Source organism: Varroa destructor, unplaced genomic scaffold (assembly GCF_002443255.2).
Source record: "Varroa destructor unplaced genomic scaffold, Vdes_3.0 BEIS01000003.1, whole genome shotgun sequence".
In the NCBI taxonomy this organism is placed as follows: Eukaryota; Metazoa; Arthropoda; class Arachnida; order Mesostigmata; family Varroidae; genus Varroa; species Varroa destructor.
In genome coordinates, this window is record NW_019211456.1 from 43,193,683 (window position 1) to 43,211,932 (window position 18,250).

At 40.4% G+C, this 18,250-nt stretch overlaps 1 protein-coding gene across 7 annotated transcripts in view; it reads right to left on the minus strand.

Annotated features, from left to right (window-relative positions):
• LUBEL (Linear Ubiquitin E3 ligase) overlaps positions 1-18,250 on the minus strand; it is a 73,122-nt gene that overhangs the window by 27,647 nt on the left and 27,225 nt on the right. For 5 of the 7 annotated variants that reach the window (XR_015324484.1, XM_022800055.2, XM_022800056.2 and 2 more), the window contains 9 exons: positions 16,043-16,234; positions 12,943-15,838; positions 12,363-12,518; positions 10,915-11,072; positions 7,437-7,533; positions 6,171-6,271; positions 792-965; positions 586-684; positions 104-193 (listed from right to left, as the gene is read on the minus strand). Coding sequence is in view for 6 of the 7 variants with exons in the window: in XM_022800055.2 (XP_022655790.1) it covers positions 104-193; positions 586-684; positions 792-965; positions 6,171-6,271; positions 7,437-7,533; positions 10,915-11,072; positions 12,363-12,518; positions 12,943-15,838; positions 16,043-16,234 (3,963 nt within the window). In the remaining variant the exon portion in view is untranslated. Of the gene's footprint in view, positions 1-103; positions 194-585; positions 685-791; positions 966-5,424; positions 5,644-5,669; positions 5,965-6,170; positions 6,272-7,436; positions 7,534-10,914; positions 11,073-12,362; positions 12,519-12,942; positions 15,839-16,042; positions 16,235-18,250 lie in introns of those variants that run through there. The other 2 variants (XM_086984590.1, XM_022800058.2) reach the window with 2 other exon arrangements.

Sequence of the window (18,250 nt, forward strand, 5' to 3'; positions counted from 1 at the left end):
ACCTAGACCATCATGTCCCGATGTTTAGCAGGAAAACACGTTACACACTGCGCTATAACGAGGACGAATTTCTCATGCATCTATGCAATCACAAGATACTAACCGTTTTCCTGCAAGCAGAGCACATCGTTGTTTTGCAGTCTGGGCACGTTACCATCCTCCGTTCGGGTACAGTGATAAAGCCCGACGAGCACTGTCAGCCAAAAATGGTACAAAATAAATCCAGGTTTCAGTTGGGTCATATTAGAGTAATAGACAAACCAATAAATGCAACGATAACATCGACGATACAACGCCCCCTTGAGGGCTGACGATACTAAAGCTCTACCGTGCATTTATTTATGCTCTCTATTTATAACAGGTAAATACCATGGACTTTGCGAACATTTCTCTTATGTCGTTTAATTGTGAAGTTCGCTAGAAATAGTTATTGAATTGCTATCGATAACTACAAAGATACGGGTAAATTATAATAATTAACGCTCATGATGCAAAAGGCTATATATTGTATATAGACGCGTGAAAAGAACGGAGACTTTGCCGAATCGAAGTAGGTTCAAAACATAAATAGTAATGGTGACAAACCTGAGGACACCAACAGAAGTTTGGGTCCTTCATAAGAGCTCGTTCAACAAGTCTTTTCTGGAACAGCTCAAACGTCTCGTTATCCAACAGGTCCTTCAGCTGCAAAGCAGATAGGTTAGCTAGAGAGGATCCATCTTAATACATTTCTTATACAATAAGTAATGATAATGGTATCGATTATCGTTTGTCCTCTATAAAAAACTCACCAAAACAGACATATTGCTGAAATAATTCTGTTCGATTTTCTCGTCGGCTAGGTCGGGCTCGCGGCAGAAGGGGCAACGCAATTCACTTATGTTGTGCTCACGGATCTGTATCGTGAAGTACGTTTGGAGGCATTCTCGACAAGCAACATGGGGGCATTGGAGTAGAGCCACCATCTGCGTTTCCATTGCCAAGCAAAAAGGAACCAATCTATGTATAAATTTACAGCAAAAACATATACACCCGTACAGCCACATAACGAGATGTGTTTTTTGTTTGCATAGCAGACTCATGAATTGTCGGTGCCGCATTATATATGCGCAGTCAAAAATTATTCAAGGTCCAGTAACCGTTGCCGATCAAAAAATATAATAAATGGTAATAGGTATCCCAATTCTTATATCGTATGACGTACCTTTTCGCACAATCGTTAACATAGAACGATGTCATACGTACAGTATATAATTAGATATAAACATCAATTTATATCGTACGAATACGACTATAGACTAAGGGCACCAGACTAGGCCATCGAAAACCTGGAAGAAAACACTGACAGGTCCTTAAAAACGTTCAAAAAAAAAAACTGAATAACTATTCCGAGAACGAACTTTAGATTTAACCAACTCCAGATCTTAGTGTTTACAGTTGATGATATATTAAGTCACACTTTGATATATTAGCGTTTTGGAAATAGAGGGATCGGGAAACTGCTCAATATACAATGCTCTCACATAAAGATAAAAACGTATTTATGCAATGATGTAATACGACTAAAAAACTGCATATACAAATATTCCTAATATATAAAGATTCCGCTGTCTGGGACGTGAGTTTTACAATAGATAGATAGCAAAAAAAAAATAAAATATCCCGCGAATCTACTATAACTGCGTGACGGTATTTCTGACATCGGGGAAAGCCAACAAATCATTACGAGTGTTTTATAAATTTCTTTTTTTTTTGGTGTTTTTTTTTTATAGAAGTTGCATAAACATACTTCTATATGCGTATCTTTGCGCCTACAGTTTTATTTGGGTTGAAGAAGCAACACTACAGATATCGTAGCTGTTCGGAAGGTTGTTTGTATATCACGTACAGACAGTTTCATCAGATTTTGTGTTTTCGTGTTTTTATTTCGTAGCTGACACGTTATTATGTCATGTCAGCCAGAAAAAAGAACAGCTCAAGGCATTTTTTTCTCTCTATATAAAAAAATACAAAAAAAACTCTGGACTAAATTTCGCATAGCGGAGCCGTTAGCATTGCGTAATTGCGTCTTGCTTCACGAGCTCACTTCCGTAAGCGGGTTGAGTACAACTACTCGATTTACAGGTAGAAGGAGCCAAAGGCAAAAAGAAAAGTAGGCTGAAGTGCGAGTCCAATATTAGATCTCTATACTATTTATATATGAAAAGCAGCGCTTTACTATTAAAGGCGATATTTCTTTCGCACCGTGAATATTTCCTTAGAAAGTCATACATAATGGCTGTCAACTATATTTTCTGTAGTGAAACTTCTATTAAGTCAATTGGAGCCGCTGGGCATATACTGACTCGAACTAGTTTACCAGAATCTCTATATTTAGATACATGTTCTTTCTGCCTTAGCCTAGTCTGTAACGTCACTCTAGTCTCAATCTTTGTTAGTACACTTTTCGACTGCAGCAAAAAAGTTATGCTGTGGGGTTTGTTCTGGCAATACGTTGGTTCCCACTTTCTCGCTGTGGTGCTCTATCCATTAGTTAGACGCGTTAATGCGTCTCTCGTAGATGCGAGCCACCTTAACGAACGAACGTGCCCTGCACGTTCGTCAGAACAGACGCAGGCGTGAGACATACGCACGGTTGATGTTCCGTAAGACCGACATCGTGTTGCTTCTCCCCAACACAAGGGCCTCTTCTTGATTCTGACCTATTCCACTGCGCACGTTAGCGCAGAGCGCTATTTCAAGGCCTACTCAAGCCACTCGGTTCGTTTGCTTGAAATCTATTTATATTGTGATCTAGGGTCGTAACGGCCCATCTACGCGCTAGGTCAGATCTGACCGGCTTTATATTAGGGTAGCATATTGAAAAAAAGTAACTGTTACTGATGCTGGAATGAGTGTAAGAAGCCTTAGGATACTGACTGCTATCGACGTAGAACGAGTATATGTTGTATGCGGGGAACGATTGATGTAGAAACGGATAGAGCGTAGGATACACTGAAGAAATAGTCCGTGTTTATGTTGAACGAAATTTAAGGAGCATACTTAATAAGTGTGTGATGTTTATAGAGTGATTGCTATAGATGCCAAACCATCTATTCAACGAGTATCGACACGACATTAATTAACGATAGTTATGGAAAATAACTATAGTGAGCGTAGAAGGAGTGTCACATAGAAGGCGCAACGTCAGCACGCTACGTCGTATGTGTCCTGGAGAACGAGCGGCAAATAGATATTTTCGAAAATTCTCAGTCCATATTTTTGTCTTCCCTGTAACCATTAAGCGGACTAGAGAAAAACGGTCTGTTAGGGACTGGATTCATAATTTTCCTATTTAGCGTTGAACAATTGAAACTTCTAGACCGCGTGTCTCTACGTACTTTTTTCTCTGTCTTACACACACACGCACACACATATATATATATATATATATATATATATATATATATATATATATATATATATATATTGAAAACGTGGCTAATTTAATTTTATCTCGAAATCCGAGAATGAGCAATTTAAAAAAAACCAAAAATAATTATAATTAATCACATTTCCACTAAAACTAATTGAATAGGCTTCACGGGTTCTTGCTCTTATTTTCCACGCAGTTACTGAACGGTACTGTCTTTGCAATGCCTGAACTTTTATCTAAGTAATATTTACCTAAGTTACAGATATCGGTCTATTAGCTAAAATGGTTTTACTAACAAACAAAGTCAATGGTCTTGTAACATTTCTCATCTCGAGTAGTTTAGCCGCATTTCAGGTACATAGTGAAGACTCATGTAATTAGTAAGTTTAACTTTGAGTGGACAGTATTGAAAAACACCAAGCGTTAAGTGTTGGCACATTGCTTGTTGATATTTTTTCATAGTCCGTGGTCCAAGTTTCAAACTGAAGAAAAGCGATTACCGTTTAAAATTTCTCTGAACTTTCACCGTTGCCGTCTGCGCCTATCTCCGTAAACTGGAAAAACGTTTGCTACAAGACACGCTTAGGTTCATCTAAAAGATACGGATGTGTGTAAGGCGGACCACAAACTTTGCCTTTGAGGCAGTGTTTTACCATTATAGTGTCCAGGTAGTTTACGTGTTTCTCCTTCCTAGTTGTAATAGCACTTTGGTGCACCTTGTATTGGCATGACTGCTCCGCTAAGATGCCTGATACGCCTTTGGCCTATCTGCGCCGGTCTTCATTCACATCAGTGCAGGCCATCATTTCAAGACAAATGAATCTCTCTCTTTCTGAGTTGCGAGACCTGCTTTCTTACAATGTACATTTAACATTTAAGTTCATAAAGCTAGGTAGGTGCATCTCTTTACGTTACCTGCCTTAAGTTAGCATCGAACCCGGTCACGTGTTGGCAAATGGAACATAATTTTGTAACTACCAATGTAATGTGGGAGTTGTGTCGGCAGGACAAGCTTCTCTTTCACATTTTACTCGTATTCTACAATTTCAAATCAATATGTTAAAAACCCACTGGGCCGTAGCTAGGACCAACATGATTAAGTCTATTTTCGAACCTATTTCGAAAGCTCATTCGCGTTTTACAACCCCCTACCTACAGACTATTATAGACTGAACACACTCCTACTTCCAACATAGACTATACACGTTAGACAATTTATACACAATACTGTAGAGCTTAGTCAACGAGTGTTGTTTCCAATTAAGTTGATATTCACCACACAAACTTAATTAGCTAATTGCGGTCACATGTATCGCCTGTCTTGCTGCTTCAGAAATCCAACGGTAATGTTGGACGTCATGTCTTCGTAACTTATGTTATAAGGCACGTAAGATTACTCGGAAAAATACACCGGTCTATAACACATCATAAGAAGCTAGTAGAAACTTCCGTAATGTAAAATCCCTATGAAAAAACATCAGAGACACTCAAGGTTAGCTGTCTTGGGCCCTCGAAGAATGTTCTATTCTGAGCAATGTACAACTGCGAATGCGAATGGAAGACAAGCGTCTGCGCCGCTGTACGGTCAATAACGCGTCTTTGACACATATAATACGTGTACGTGTTTGATTCAAGGAACCTTGGACGAGACTGAAAAACCTGCCGCCTTCATTGAAGACGAAAACGCGTCCAATGCGTCCAAAAAACTGTCATACATAAAATACGTTTTTGGGATTTGATTATTCGAATAGATTCAAGACAAACTTTAGGAATAATGACGATCTGTACAAATAACGTTCTAAAGCATTTAATTAAGGAATAAGTGCGCAACAGGAAAAAGTACGCAAGATACTTAGTACGATTTATGCTTAGATCATCTGGAAGCTGTCGACGAAGTAGAAGTTTCGCAAGGTACAGGACAAGAAGTGTACTTCTTGGATTATAGTATTACTGGTAAACTTGACAAAACATGTACGTTGCAAAGTTCTACAAAAAAAAAAAATACCTTGATCCTCGTTCACAGTACGCATTCACTCGGTGGAGAATTAAAGTCCGAACGCGCTACGGAAAAGTTGTCATTATGTATTCTTATCTTGTCTCTGCGAATTTGGGGTTTGTCAGTAGGCGAGTGTGTATGCCTCTGTTTATGCATGGCAACACACACTGATCCGGAGACCCACGGGTCGTTTATGTGTATCATCGAAAAAAGATACTATCATCTTCCCAAACTGCAAAACAGTTGACGAAGAAATAGCGTTATCATACAAGTTTATAGAACCGGGGGCTATTTCTGAGCACATTACCCCAACGGTCGACGAAAGCTTTTAATGTACATAGCTACGATTGCATGAAGTAAACCTGTGTTCACATGAGAGTCTCAAACAATAATACTTCAGGGACTACCAACAGACTTCAAACACGAATGTCCCACATAATAAAACAGTAGATGATCACTGAATGCCAACTTACGAAAGTTTAGTTTGTGTTTATCTAGCTGCTCCACTCGTCTAGACCCAAATCATCCTACGGAGTCATTTTGTGAAATAATTCTGCAATGATAATTTTGTTTATTTTCGACCTACGCATAGTAGCTATTATGATAACATTGTATTAAACAATTGTTGATATCAATATGATGCCACCCTGACGATTGCTTTCACTTCCAATCCAGACAGCTACTTCGGATCTCAAATTATATTTATTTTATACATCGTAGCAACCGAACAGTTCTACATGCATGTAGAATTATACCAACCTGACTCATTGGATACGTGCCCACACAAATGTTACACTCCTGCTGAAGGAATACAACTGCCTGATAGACGCTATCCGTATTTTCCGACGCCAGTATGGCATCTGAAAGAGAATGAATTCGAATATCAGATATTACCTCATATCCATCCCACTCGATTGAATGTCTATTGCTACAAGTTAAGCCAATTAACTCTACGCCACGAAAAATCCTCATAGATCCCTAAAGTGGTACCAGCCAACGACTACTTAATCATTTATTTCGTCCGTGGCTACAGGCTCTCTGAGCCTTCGCCACCGAGCCTTAGAAGTACGAAAGGAGTTATATATATACGTATGTAAAACAATTGACCTAGCAGACGAGGAAGGCTTAATAAAAGTTTAGCTCTTAATACGTTAACAACTTTCTTGGTCGAAGACAAGGCAATATAAAGACGAGTATTAAACTGGTACAATAAATCATACAAGCAATATAGAAGCTATGGATATTTCTAGTAAACTAATATTATAATTATATATTATTTAGTGACAGATACATATATGCAATCCAAATAAACACCATCATTTAACTTAAAGGGTTACACAACATTCTATTGCAACGAACAAACACCACACACATATTTAATTTTAAAATTATAAATATTGGCAATTTTGAACGTGTAACTGCGAGTTCATGTAACAGCGAAGCGATAACTTAGAAAAGCAGCTTTATATTTGCACCAACCATATGCAAATATACAATGCTATATATATATATATATATTTTAGGAGACAACAGCCTAGGGAGTTTGCAATGAAATTCTTACAATAGGCTAGTGGTAACCTAGCTGTCGATCAACTTCAGGAAGGCATATGAAGGCCGGAAACCACAAGTAAGGCAAACTAGGTCTCGTTCAACACATCAAGCAAGCTTCTGTATTATATAGCATAAACGTATTAGAATTTTGTTTTGTACATTATGTATATACAAATAATAGTAGAGTATGAAGGTTTAATTAGTCAAAGCTAGAATATGGTGTAGCTCAAAGCAGAGAGATTTGCCTACGACTCAGCGAACTTCAGCATTTTTTAAGTTCGAAAGCCGATTCCATGACCATTTAATAACCATGTATATTTAAGCTGAAACCTAGGCGGTTTGTTAAAAAGACGCCATTTAGACTATATGAAATGGATTACGTTTCCCCCAAAGATTATACAGCGTACCCAATAATTTTCATATTAACCAATGCGTCACAATGTCGATAGTGTGTTCTCTATATTGATAACCTACCGTCTTGGTCGAACTTCAAATCGACAAGTTCTGCAACTATTTGGGCCTGTTCCATATTTTCCACCACTCCAGATTTGAGCAGCTCGTGAGCCCTCTCCTGTGATTTCAACACAGAAATAAAGTCATTGTTTATTTGGGGGGCATTGAGAAACGCGGGGAAAATAAACTATTAATGGATAATCAATCGCCTGTAAATGAAGTATGACGCCGTTCTAAAGATGTGCAGTCAGAGAGTTAACGTAAACGCCGTATCGAGAGGAAGCCAAAGCTGAGGACTAGGCAAACTTGTGATACATGTTATCGTTTCAAATTAAGTCACAGGGGCTCTGATACGAGACAACATAATTGTGTTAGTAATGAACAAGCAGAGAAAAACTGTGCATTTGAAGCGTCTTTACGTTAAATTACCAGTCAAGGACGCGCTTTTACGAACTGACAGGATCTGCCCTCCTGAAGGCGGAATTTCTTTTGTGCTATTTCATTTAAATTATTTGTTGTCTCAATTTAGAAGATGCATTACATAAATAAGAACTGTTTTGTTTTTGTCCTGTGCTTAACGTCCATCGCCAGTTTACGAGGTACATTTCTTCTATGTTAAAGAAAACAACTATGCTACATCGACCGGTCAAGCAAACGGCTCTAAAACAATACGAAAACATTTTTCGGAGCTAACCCTTTAATGGGAAAAATATTTAAATATTGTGTCCTGTAACTGCTTCAAGTAAACAGGAAGGTATTGCTAGCTATTCTCTAGGACTCTTCTAGGACTTCATTCACTCACTAATGTACTCGGGTTCCATGTATGCATGGCCCGTTATATATCTCATGGACGCTTGCCAGTCAGCTGGCCGTACGGTCGAGTCGCTTCCTGTTGAACAGCACGTTCATGCAGAGTCCATACGGGTGGCATGTGTGCCGTTCACACATAGGACAAGTGAAACTATCACCCAAACAGACGTTCGTCCGGCCTACCGCCTAACCAATCTATTCTCTCGCACCCGAGTGGCATATATATCTAAAGCCGCCTGCAGTGTATTTGTGCGAATCGTCGACGTGGGTGGCTCGACAAAACAAGCTAACCCTGACGAGAATCGATAGCTTATCAGAATTTCGCTCGTATACATTCCACCTCTCAACTGCAACCGAATGAATTGAACAAAAAGGAAGTAGGCGTGATTGAAAGACTCAATGACAAAGCGAGATGAAGTAGCTGAACGAACGAGAAGAATGGGAACAAACATCCTGGCCAGAGACCTCTTCTTCTTTGGACGACACCATTATAGCCGACCCAACAGCTTTTGCTGGCCGATATATCATTGGGTGACTCACTAAATCGACGGATACAGGTTCGTTCACGCCTGAACAGGGGGCAGGCAGAACACCGGGATACACGGAGAAGGGAGTTCTAGAAAGTTCTTTACAATACATAACTTAGAGTAGGGAACAGCTGCGAATCTGAAATTAAAAACTCTACACGACGGAAACGACCTTGTAGATCCGAGCTCGACAACACGATTATTGTCATTATGTCTACCAGAATAGACGTCTACCGACAGAAAATTATGCCCTTCCTCGCCACCAATGCCATGCTATTACATATTCAATGCGTCCATGCGTTTTTAACTGAAATATAGATATGTATTCCAAAGGAAAATGTTTACAACTTACAGGGCAGTAAACAAGCAAGCTATGTCTAGTGAAAACATAGCAAATCATACAAACATAGCAGCGTATAAGAAAATACTAACTGATGTCACGAAATAATTGAATATTATAGACCTGAGCTAATAGCTGGTCTTCCGTTTAGAACGTATAGAATAAGAGGCGGCGTTCGCTGGGAGTGTCTGTATTTCAAATCTCAGAATTTTACCTTGATATCAGTAAAAACACGTCTATGTCCAAAGTGGGTGTTTTGATGATGCTGTTTATTGAAAATAACCTACAGACGAAGATTTTAACTATCTTTGGACTACCATGGATTTAAACTAGATTGTCTGTATTGTCTACACACGTGTGCCGTAAGTGCCCAACGTCTTCAAACAACGTCTACGGTTAGACGCGTGTCTACTGGACTTAAGTGCATGTAAGATCAAAGTGGAATCAAACAAACTGTATTTGCTCTTCTCTGGGGGCAAAGCCTTACAAGCGTAGCCTTGAATTTCGCGAAGCTAACCTGACCTAGAAACTCTCTCCGCTTAATTATTTAACTTCAGTTTAGCCATAGCGGATATCTTTAAAAGAATAGGATCTCTCGCATGCCTATCGTAGGCTATAGAGCCTCAAGTCAACAGTTAACTGTACAAAAAAAAAGCCAGCGGACGCTTGTTTAGTAGTTTCCCATTTTCAGCCATTGTTTCTCAGAGATTTGCCAGGAAACAAAAAAACAGTATTCACGGCTACATTCTCCCACCGGGGCAGACAAAACCAGGATGAATAAGCATCAAATTTATTTGAATGTCGGATGCTTTTTAATGAAACCAGCCCTCGAAAGAATGAACTAAGACCGACTTGTCGAGGAGCTGCTTCGAAGCAGTCATACCATACGAGCGTATGGTAAACAGCGCTCATAACGATGGCTAGGACATAGCTAATACTAAATATTATACCGTTAGAAGCGCGGGGGGTTACAGCGTGTAAGTAGGTACATGGTACAATGATGAAGAGGTTCAAAATGTATCCACGTATCTGTTCGTTTGCAGCTTTGCACACGGTATTCAAATATATGGGAAAATTTATCCAAAGTATTTCTAACAGCTGGGAAAAACGTAAAAGTCAAAATAGGAAAGTATCAACATTCATTCTACTAGCCGCACCCGTTGTGAGATAATAACATTGGGTTGTTTTAAAACACTTCCACGCTGGCAGCTTTTTTTTTTTCTTATGTTTAATATATAAATACCAATATATTCGAGCACGGGAATATTACACATTGTGTGTTGATTATACTCACAACGTAAAACTTCATAAACGAATGGAAATTTATTGAAGGTAGGCATCTTAGGTCACACACATGTATTTAAATAAAAAAAAGTACATGGTCTAGGCACGCTACTGTCGCTAATGTCGTGAACTTCTTATACGTATCAATTTTGAAAAATACGTAAATTTTATATATTAAAATTAATCTAGTGGCAGCGTCGATCAATTGTTCACTTACTAAGACAAATTAAACATTTTAAAGCCGTGGCCAATTTGCCAAAGGGTATGCAACACCGAATATGTTAAAAATCGAACTCGTTTTCAGTTTATCAGGTCCTTCAGTTTATCATCAGACGTAAATACCTTTTCTGCTAAGGGCAGCTACTGTTTTAGCTAGCGTCAATGCTGAGGGCGCGCGTTACCGGGATAATACGTTCAATAATTAAGAGTCCTTACTATACGTTGTGATTTGTTGTTGACTTTAACACTAAACACAAGCAGTATATGTAATATATATATATATTTGATCGATGAAGTCTAGAGACTGTGGAACACCTACCTTGTACTCTTTTTGTTTTACCGAGCTCACAGGGGCCCGGTTTTTCTCCTGAAGTACTGTTGCATCTTTGACACGACGTTGTGGAGGGGGTTGTGTGCGGGATTTCTTCACCACTGCCATAAGTCCTCTCGAACAAGATGAGACCTCATTACGAAATCCTTTGAAAATTGCAGTAACGGCAATTTTTCATGGGATTTTCATACGAGTATAGCAATTTATATATACTATCTTGGAAAAAATGAATAGATAAACTAGGCGAGCCTTACCTCCTGCCGACACTGTCATTGATAGTATAAATGTTTATACTAAATTAGAAAAGCTATTAGCTAGATAAAATAAAGTAATTACCAACAGATTAATGAACCCTGTTGTAATGAACGTTCCAGTATAACTGATAACAGTGGCAACCGAAACAATAATTTCGAAGGGAAGCTAACACAAATCTTAATACGGCGCCAATTACTAGCTAAAACCTTAGAAACGCTGGCAAGTCTAACGCCCTTACTTAGATCGGCGCCAATATAACGTTACGGACACGCGATCTACGGCAAGAGAACATTAATTATCATGAAGACGCTTGGTCGCTTACATGTTCGACCAGTCGCAAGAATGTCCTTTGGACCGTTAGCGCTAGTCGCCGATCAGATTGGATTTTCTCATCCTTCAACTTAAATTTTGTGCTTTGGGCATATGACTCCAGTATTTCTTTATCCGCATTAAAAACCCACATTTCTTTGAAAAACGCGCTTCGGGGTTCACCACCATAAACATGACAATAGCTTAACGTGGGCATGAATGTAGATTTTGTACAACCCAATATAACAGCTGTGTACAGGGTTACGCAGAAGAATCTCTATCTAGCCACTGATTCTTATACGGCCAGTAGAAAAGAGAGTAAGTGATCTGGTGCACTGCTGTATTTTGTTATTTATGTTACTTCAATGTAACCTGTACCAGGGGGCCGTTAAGTCTTTTGTCAGGAGCCACCTGCTTCATATGCATGCACGTAGACGTACAGCCATCGTGTCCACACAACGGCCTTTGAAATATCATACATGCAGCTACTATGGTACAAGCATGCAATTGGATCTTTCGTTTGATTTAATTGACACCTTCCCTAGAAGTATTTAAGGACATGCTCGAGGTAAGGTCTTGGAAGATCCCGATACCATATCGAGCAACCATAAACAGTTGACCGCCCTTTTACAAGTCGCTAAATCTTCGGTTCCGTCCCTGGGAAGTTCTACGGTTAGCGAATTCCAACGTACTTTTCATGCAGGCCAACCGTGACTCTATTCCGTATATTTACACGAAATAGTGTACTACTGCAGTTTTAATGGGATGGACCACAACAAATGCCATTTTAGCAATGTATATTTGCCGCAAAACGCTTGAGAGGGCTACATATTAGGATAGGATATAGGAGTAAGACAATGATAGGTAATTACCTTTCGTGAGATCTTGTCCAAACAGTCTTACAGCCGTCTCCAATCTGCGTTGAGGCTTAATGATGATGGCATCGCCGCCTGGAAATCGGCCGAATCCATCGCCTCGATCAACGATTACAATTGTACTGCGACGACGAATCGATGGCCTTCGATACACTGCGATCGTTAGCGGTTCAATATAAGTAACGGTAAAATAGAAACAAATCATTGACCTATCAACAAACAGTCGTTATTTACCTACACTCATATGTTATCCATTAGCGTATACGGCATGGTACACTTAATTGAAAAAATATAATTTGGAAACTATAGATATATTAAGACTAACTCTGTGTTTTATGGACGCTGATAATATCGTATCGGCCAAAACGTTTATTACTTTACAAGCATCCTGTTCAGAAGCCACTGTTCACATTAAAACTAAGGGTGAATATAAAAAAGATTTTTTTTTTTGCCATCTTTTTTGTGCCATCTATTTTATAATATACGTACCATATAAATACATAAATTCAACTCGACTATCCAGGACGAATGCCTAAGGCGAAGACCTAAACGAAGACCCGCTTTTAAAGGTACGTACCGACATGTTTGGACGCAATTTTTTGAGGTTTGCCTCCAAAATGGGCCAAATCTTCGAGAGATCTTCTAATCACCTTCATCATGGCAGCCTGATTGGCGAGGTCACTTTGAGTTCGTTTTATGGCAGCGTCACTCTCATCACCTGATACATCCGAATAATCATTAGAGTCGTGTCCGTCTTTCTGTGCAGTTGGCTTCGCAGATTCTGGAATTACATGAACTGACACGGCGGGTGGGGCAGAGCCATTCAACACAGTAGCGGATACGTCCGGTGAATCAGTCAACGCTACCTTCCGTTTTATGAGCTCCCGTTTATCAGGCTTGTTCTTTGCTTCTATGGAGTCACTTGGGATTTGCTCATCTCTGACTGTGGCCGCAGTTTTGTTAAACGATGGAAGCTCGGCTACAGTATTCCTATCTGTATTCCTATTGGATTGAACTGTTGGGACTGGCGTCTTAATGAGGTCCTCTTTATCGTCATGCTTTTGGCTCGGCAACTCTGACATAGCAGAAGGTTGGAGTTCTTCCGTAGAAGGAGCATTAAATACGGAACTAGCAAAATGCGGATTTTCTGACTCAGCTATTTTACTGTTCTTCGTGCGGCCAACACTTAACGAAGCATTTTGATCATCAGGGAGGTTTATCGTATCGTTAACGCTCTCTTCAAATCCGTGCTTTGAAATCTCGTCTGCTACATACCCTTTCACTCCAAGTTCATCCTCATACAGGTCATAGTCACCTCGCATATTTTCATCGGCCGAATCCGAGTTGTGTATTTCTTTATTTGCATCGCCACCGGTCACTTCCCGCTCCAAACGATCCTGTTCCTCCCAGTATGCGGCCTGTTGTCCCAGAAAGTCCTCTATAATTTTGCTGTCGGCTTGCTCAACGATTTGTTCCTTGAAGTCCTCGTATTCGGTTGTCCTCGTATCCGATATAGCGTTTCCGGAATCATTAATTAACGGAGTCTGATTTTGGTGTTGATCCTTGGCTGGATTTGCACCCGCCTTGGAGCCTCCGGAATCAACCACCTGACTCGAAATTTCAATATCTCGAATATCTGCTACCTCTTCAGGGAGAGTAAGACTCAGTAAAGGGTTAGAAGATGAGGTGATCTCGGAAACGTTTTCTACTTGGGATTCGGTGACGGCTATAACCGTAGCACTATTTTCATCCTCGTTACTTTCAAAAGTTTGAGGTAATTTAAGCAGTGGCACTTCCTCTATATTGGCTTCATGCTCGGCTCCATTTTCGGACTTTTTATCATCTCTTTCATCAAGGGAATACTGACGCTTCTCTTTTTGTAGTTGTTGCCCCGGAGTACCTTCGACCTGGTGATGCGCCGCATCAGTCGTCGGGCCTGCTTTACAGCTTTCGACCTTCGAGGTACGTATCTTGTGGGTATCAATTGGCGAAGCTGGGTCAGGAGCAACCTTTGAGTGCTTGGATTTATCAGCTTTAACCGCCACAATCAGTTTCGCGGCTGAGCTCCCTTCAACGACGCCTTGATTGACATCATTCAAAGTCACTGGACTTGCTGAAGTGTCACGATCCTTATCTGGATTTGTGATGTCCTCATGATGAATTTCAGGGTTATGCACAATAGAAGGATCAAGAAAATCGGAAGCTTCCTCAAATTCCTCGCTGTCATCTGAATCCTGTGACTTTGCGCTACCCTTCATCCGTACCTCAAAAGGTGATACAACTACCGCTCGTGTAACGGTTGCAACCGCGAGTTCAAGTTCAGAATAGTCATTGTCGTCGACTTCATCGCTATCTTCCGTTGTGTTGTCAGCACCGGTAGCGGTAGACGCACCTTCTAAACTAACTCCGGTCGTTTGCTCGTTAGCATCATGGTTTCTACTTTTCGTCGCCTCTAGGCCTTCTTCATTATCACTGTTCATAGCAGTTTGGACCCGTTGGCTGGCGGCTATCTTCGGTGTAGGATTCTCATGGACGAATTTGTCGTCGTTTTTCTCCGGTTCCGATTCCATGTCCGTTACCTTATGTTTTGGCAAAGATCTCTTGCACCGTCTGGTACCTCTTGCCTTGTCTTTCTTGTCGGTGTCATGTGCGTTATTGCCGCTTGAAACGTCTTTGTTTTTTTTAGGTCTTGTGACTTCCGCAGAATCATCATTGCACTTTTCCTCTCCACATTCAACATCACCTCCACTGTCTCTCGAAGATTTGGGTGAACTAGATTTCGAACTTTGTCTTCCCTCATTTTTAACGGCACCGTTATCCTCATTTGATTGGGCCGACATATCGTTGTTTTTATTAAAAGCCGTTTTAATGGCTGACAAAATAGTGCTAATGCCATTTTGGATGCGTTGCTCAATGACCTTCTCAATATTCGTTGAATTGCTAGTGACAGATGACGCTTGGTCGACTGAGGAAGCTGACATGGATGATAAGGATCGTGGATTCTTCTTAAAATAGCCAGTTTCAGCTACCATCGCCCTTTTGTGATGCTGTCTGGTATAGGCAATTCGCTCTTTGTATTTCCTGTAGCGAGTCTCCTCTTTCTTTTGCATATGCCGCTTCATCATAAGCTGGTCTAGTTTGTGAAGTTGTAGGTCAGGTCCAGCCAGTAGGTTGAGACTTTCAGAGCTGGATGAAATTACCGAAGAACCGCTGTTTGCTGATGGTTCGGCGTTACGCAACCAGAAAGCGATCTTTTCATCGGGAGTAACGTCATTATCGCTGCTCGCTCGACTCAAAGCTGGTTCGCTGCCGGATGGTCCGTTGTTATTAGCATCATACATCTTGACAAGAAATGCGTTCATCGCATTATTACTGAGCTGGGCCACTGCCTGGTCTATATTTCCTTGGGCCGCGAGCAGTTCTTGCAGAATATCCTCTGGTTTAAACGGACCTTTAGTCGCAATTTCCTGGAACTAATAAGGGGATAATATCAAACAGATTTGCGTATTATACAGTCGTTCTTTGGCCCACGTTTATGCTCTAGGCCATACACTATGTTGACCATGGTTATTACTTCAAATGTCAGGTCTGGTTTAGCGCACGACGGCCAAACATGTTGTATCAGCTGGCTAGATGTATTTAAATACAAAGTCTAACACTTGTAAGCAAAATATTACCACTGCTTGACGTTTCTCCACGGAGTCAAGTACGGCGTTCCAAACATTTCCTCGCTGTCGCCTCAAGGCCGCTTGGGCTTCCATCACACTGAGCTGACCCACGTTCTCCAAGGCGTTCTCTGCTACATACGAATTTGCCAGATGAATTACCGTTTCGATTATGTGTGCCCAGTTTGTTTGCAGCCAAAACACCTGTAAGTAGACTCATCGTAACCATGTGTACGTGTTAAGCCCATTAGAACTGCCAGGATGTGTGCATTAAATACGGAATTGACGTCAACTTCAAGTTACCCTAAGCTAAATACTTGATCGTGATATCAAATAATACAGAAAGGTTAAACTTAGACAAACGGCAGGAAACGCGGCGACGATGTGAAGGGCGCGCATTTCACGGCTTCCGTAGCTCGAAAATCCAAGAGACTCCAAAAGCGGAAAATTAGGCAACACTCTAGGCCGAATTCCCACCAAGGACCTAAAAACTATAGGGAGCAAGAAAGCTGAAACCCTTAAATCTCTGCGCTGTCAACTTGCTAGGTAATCTCTTAAAGAAACTTCTAATGCCTTGTAATCAAACCTTGTCATTATCGTCAAAGGCCAGCATCTTGGACGCTAGAAAGCAGCTGGTACTCCATTGTTTAATTTCACCTCTAATGTAATAATAATGCTGCCAAATGCTTGAAACGAAATAACACGACCCCTTAATAACACGGCGAAATAACCGGCTTTATCATACTAATTTATATATAATAAGAGTTAGTATAACAAAGCGTAACCACAGGATTACGTTTTCTTTTCACGTTCTTCTGGGTGTGTGTAAGCGGAACCAGAAAGTCTAGAAATAGAAAGCGGTCTACGACGTTCGATTTTCGTGCATCTGGATACGAGATTAATCTTCTAACGTAAGTAGACAAACAATACTGCACTCAAGCTCCAAGTTTGTCTTCATTACCCGAAGCCTGATTATTTATGATGTTTGCAATATTAGTTGAGGTCCGTCAGCACCGTCATTGACGGTCAGCCAAAACCGAAGTACAAAAACAGTACAGCTTTGTATTGCATATTGCTTGTACATGCCGGCATCTTTTTTCCGTTACAAACACCATTGGCTACCCACTCGCATAGAGAATGGTGCATTAGTTTGTTGCTATGCATGATATGAGATAATTTATCGTCCTATCATTTTGCTACGAATTACAGTCAGCCCGCAATAGGCTTGTTGATTACAGTATTTTACATTTATTCGGAGAAGTTCTACGTCTCAGGTTAGAACCAATTCCTTTCATCGAACGTCAGATTTCTTCAGGCACTGTAAGCGATTTGAATATATGAAAAATATGCGGTCGAAACGCCTGTTCCTAAAAGACTTCAAACATCTGAGAATAATTTAGTTAGCTATATTAATGCAATGGCTACAAAGCCCGTCGAGGTCATTGAGCTCTGGCACTTAGTAGGACAGAGACGGGGGTTTGGCTTCTTAATAAGTGGTCAGACACAAAAGTAACGAAACATGAAATTGCTCGCTGTTTCAAAGCTTCCTTTTAAACATTTATATTTTAAAGTGGGAGATTTATATTTTAATAGAGTGTAGTTGTTGCCTCGACAGTTGTGTCCCTTGGGAGTTTTTCGAGACAATAATTAGAGATAAATGGGGCAAGAAATCTTCAAGTATCTATCGACATTGTTATTATCTTACTGAATGCTACCCTCTAAGGTGATCACCGATCGCTCGGGCGCGCGTCCTTTAAAGTTTCGTGTTATCATAACATGTACCTAAATATAGGTTTATCATGAGCGTATTATTATTGCTCCGCCTCACATCGTAGTTTGTTCATAGATTAAAGGTTGTTATATTCTGTAGTGAATTTTATGGAAAAAGTTAGTACATCATTTGACTATTCCGTCTATAGCTTTCATTTATATAATACGGCGTATTCAATATTGGCTGACCTCAGGGGGCGACATTATGCGTTAATCTAGCGCAGGTAAATGAGGTAGGTACTCATCTGAAATGATTGCGGAGAGTCAGAAACGTTGTATCTTCCATTAGACGAACCCCCTAACCGTGATTCGTATATCTCTAGGGCGTTCGGTGAATCATTTCGCAGCCCGAATTCAAGCTACTCTTTCTACAAAGATGTCAAATGGCGTATTTCAAAAGTCCGCGTTTGTTTGTTGAAGTTCGTGTTCCGCGCTGCAGCAGACTATTTC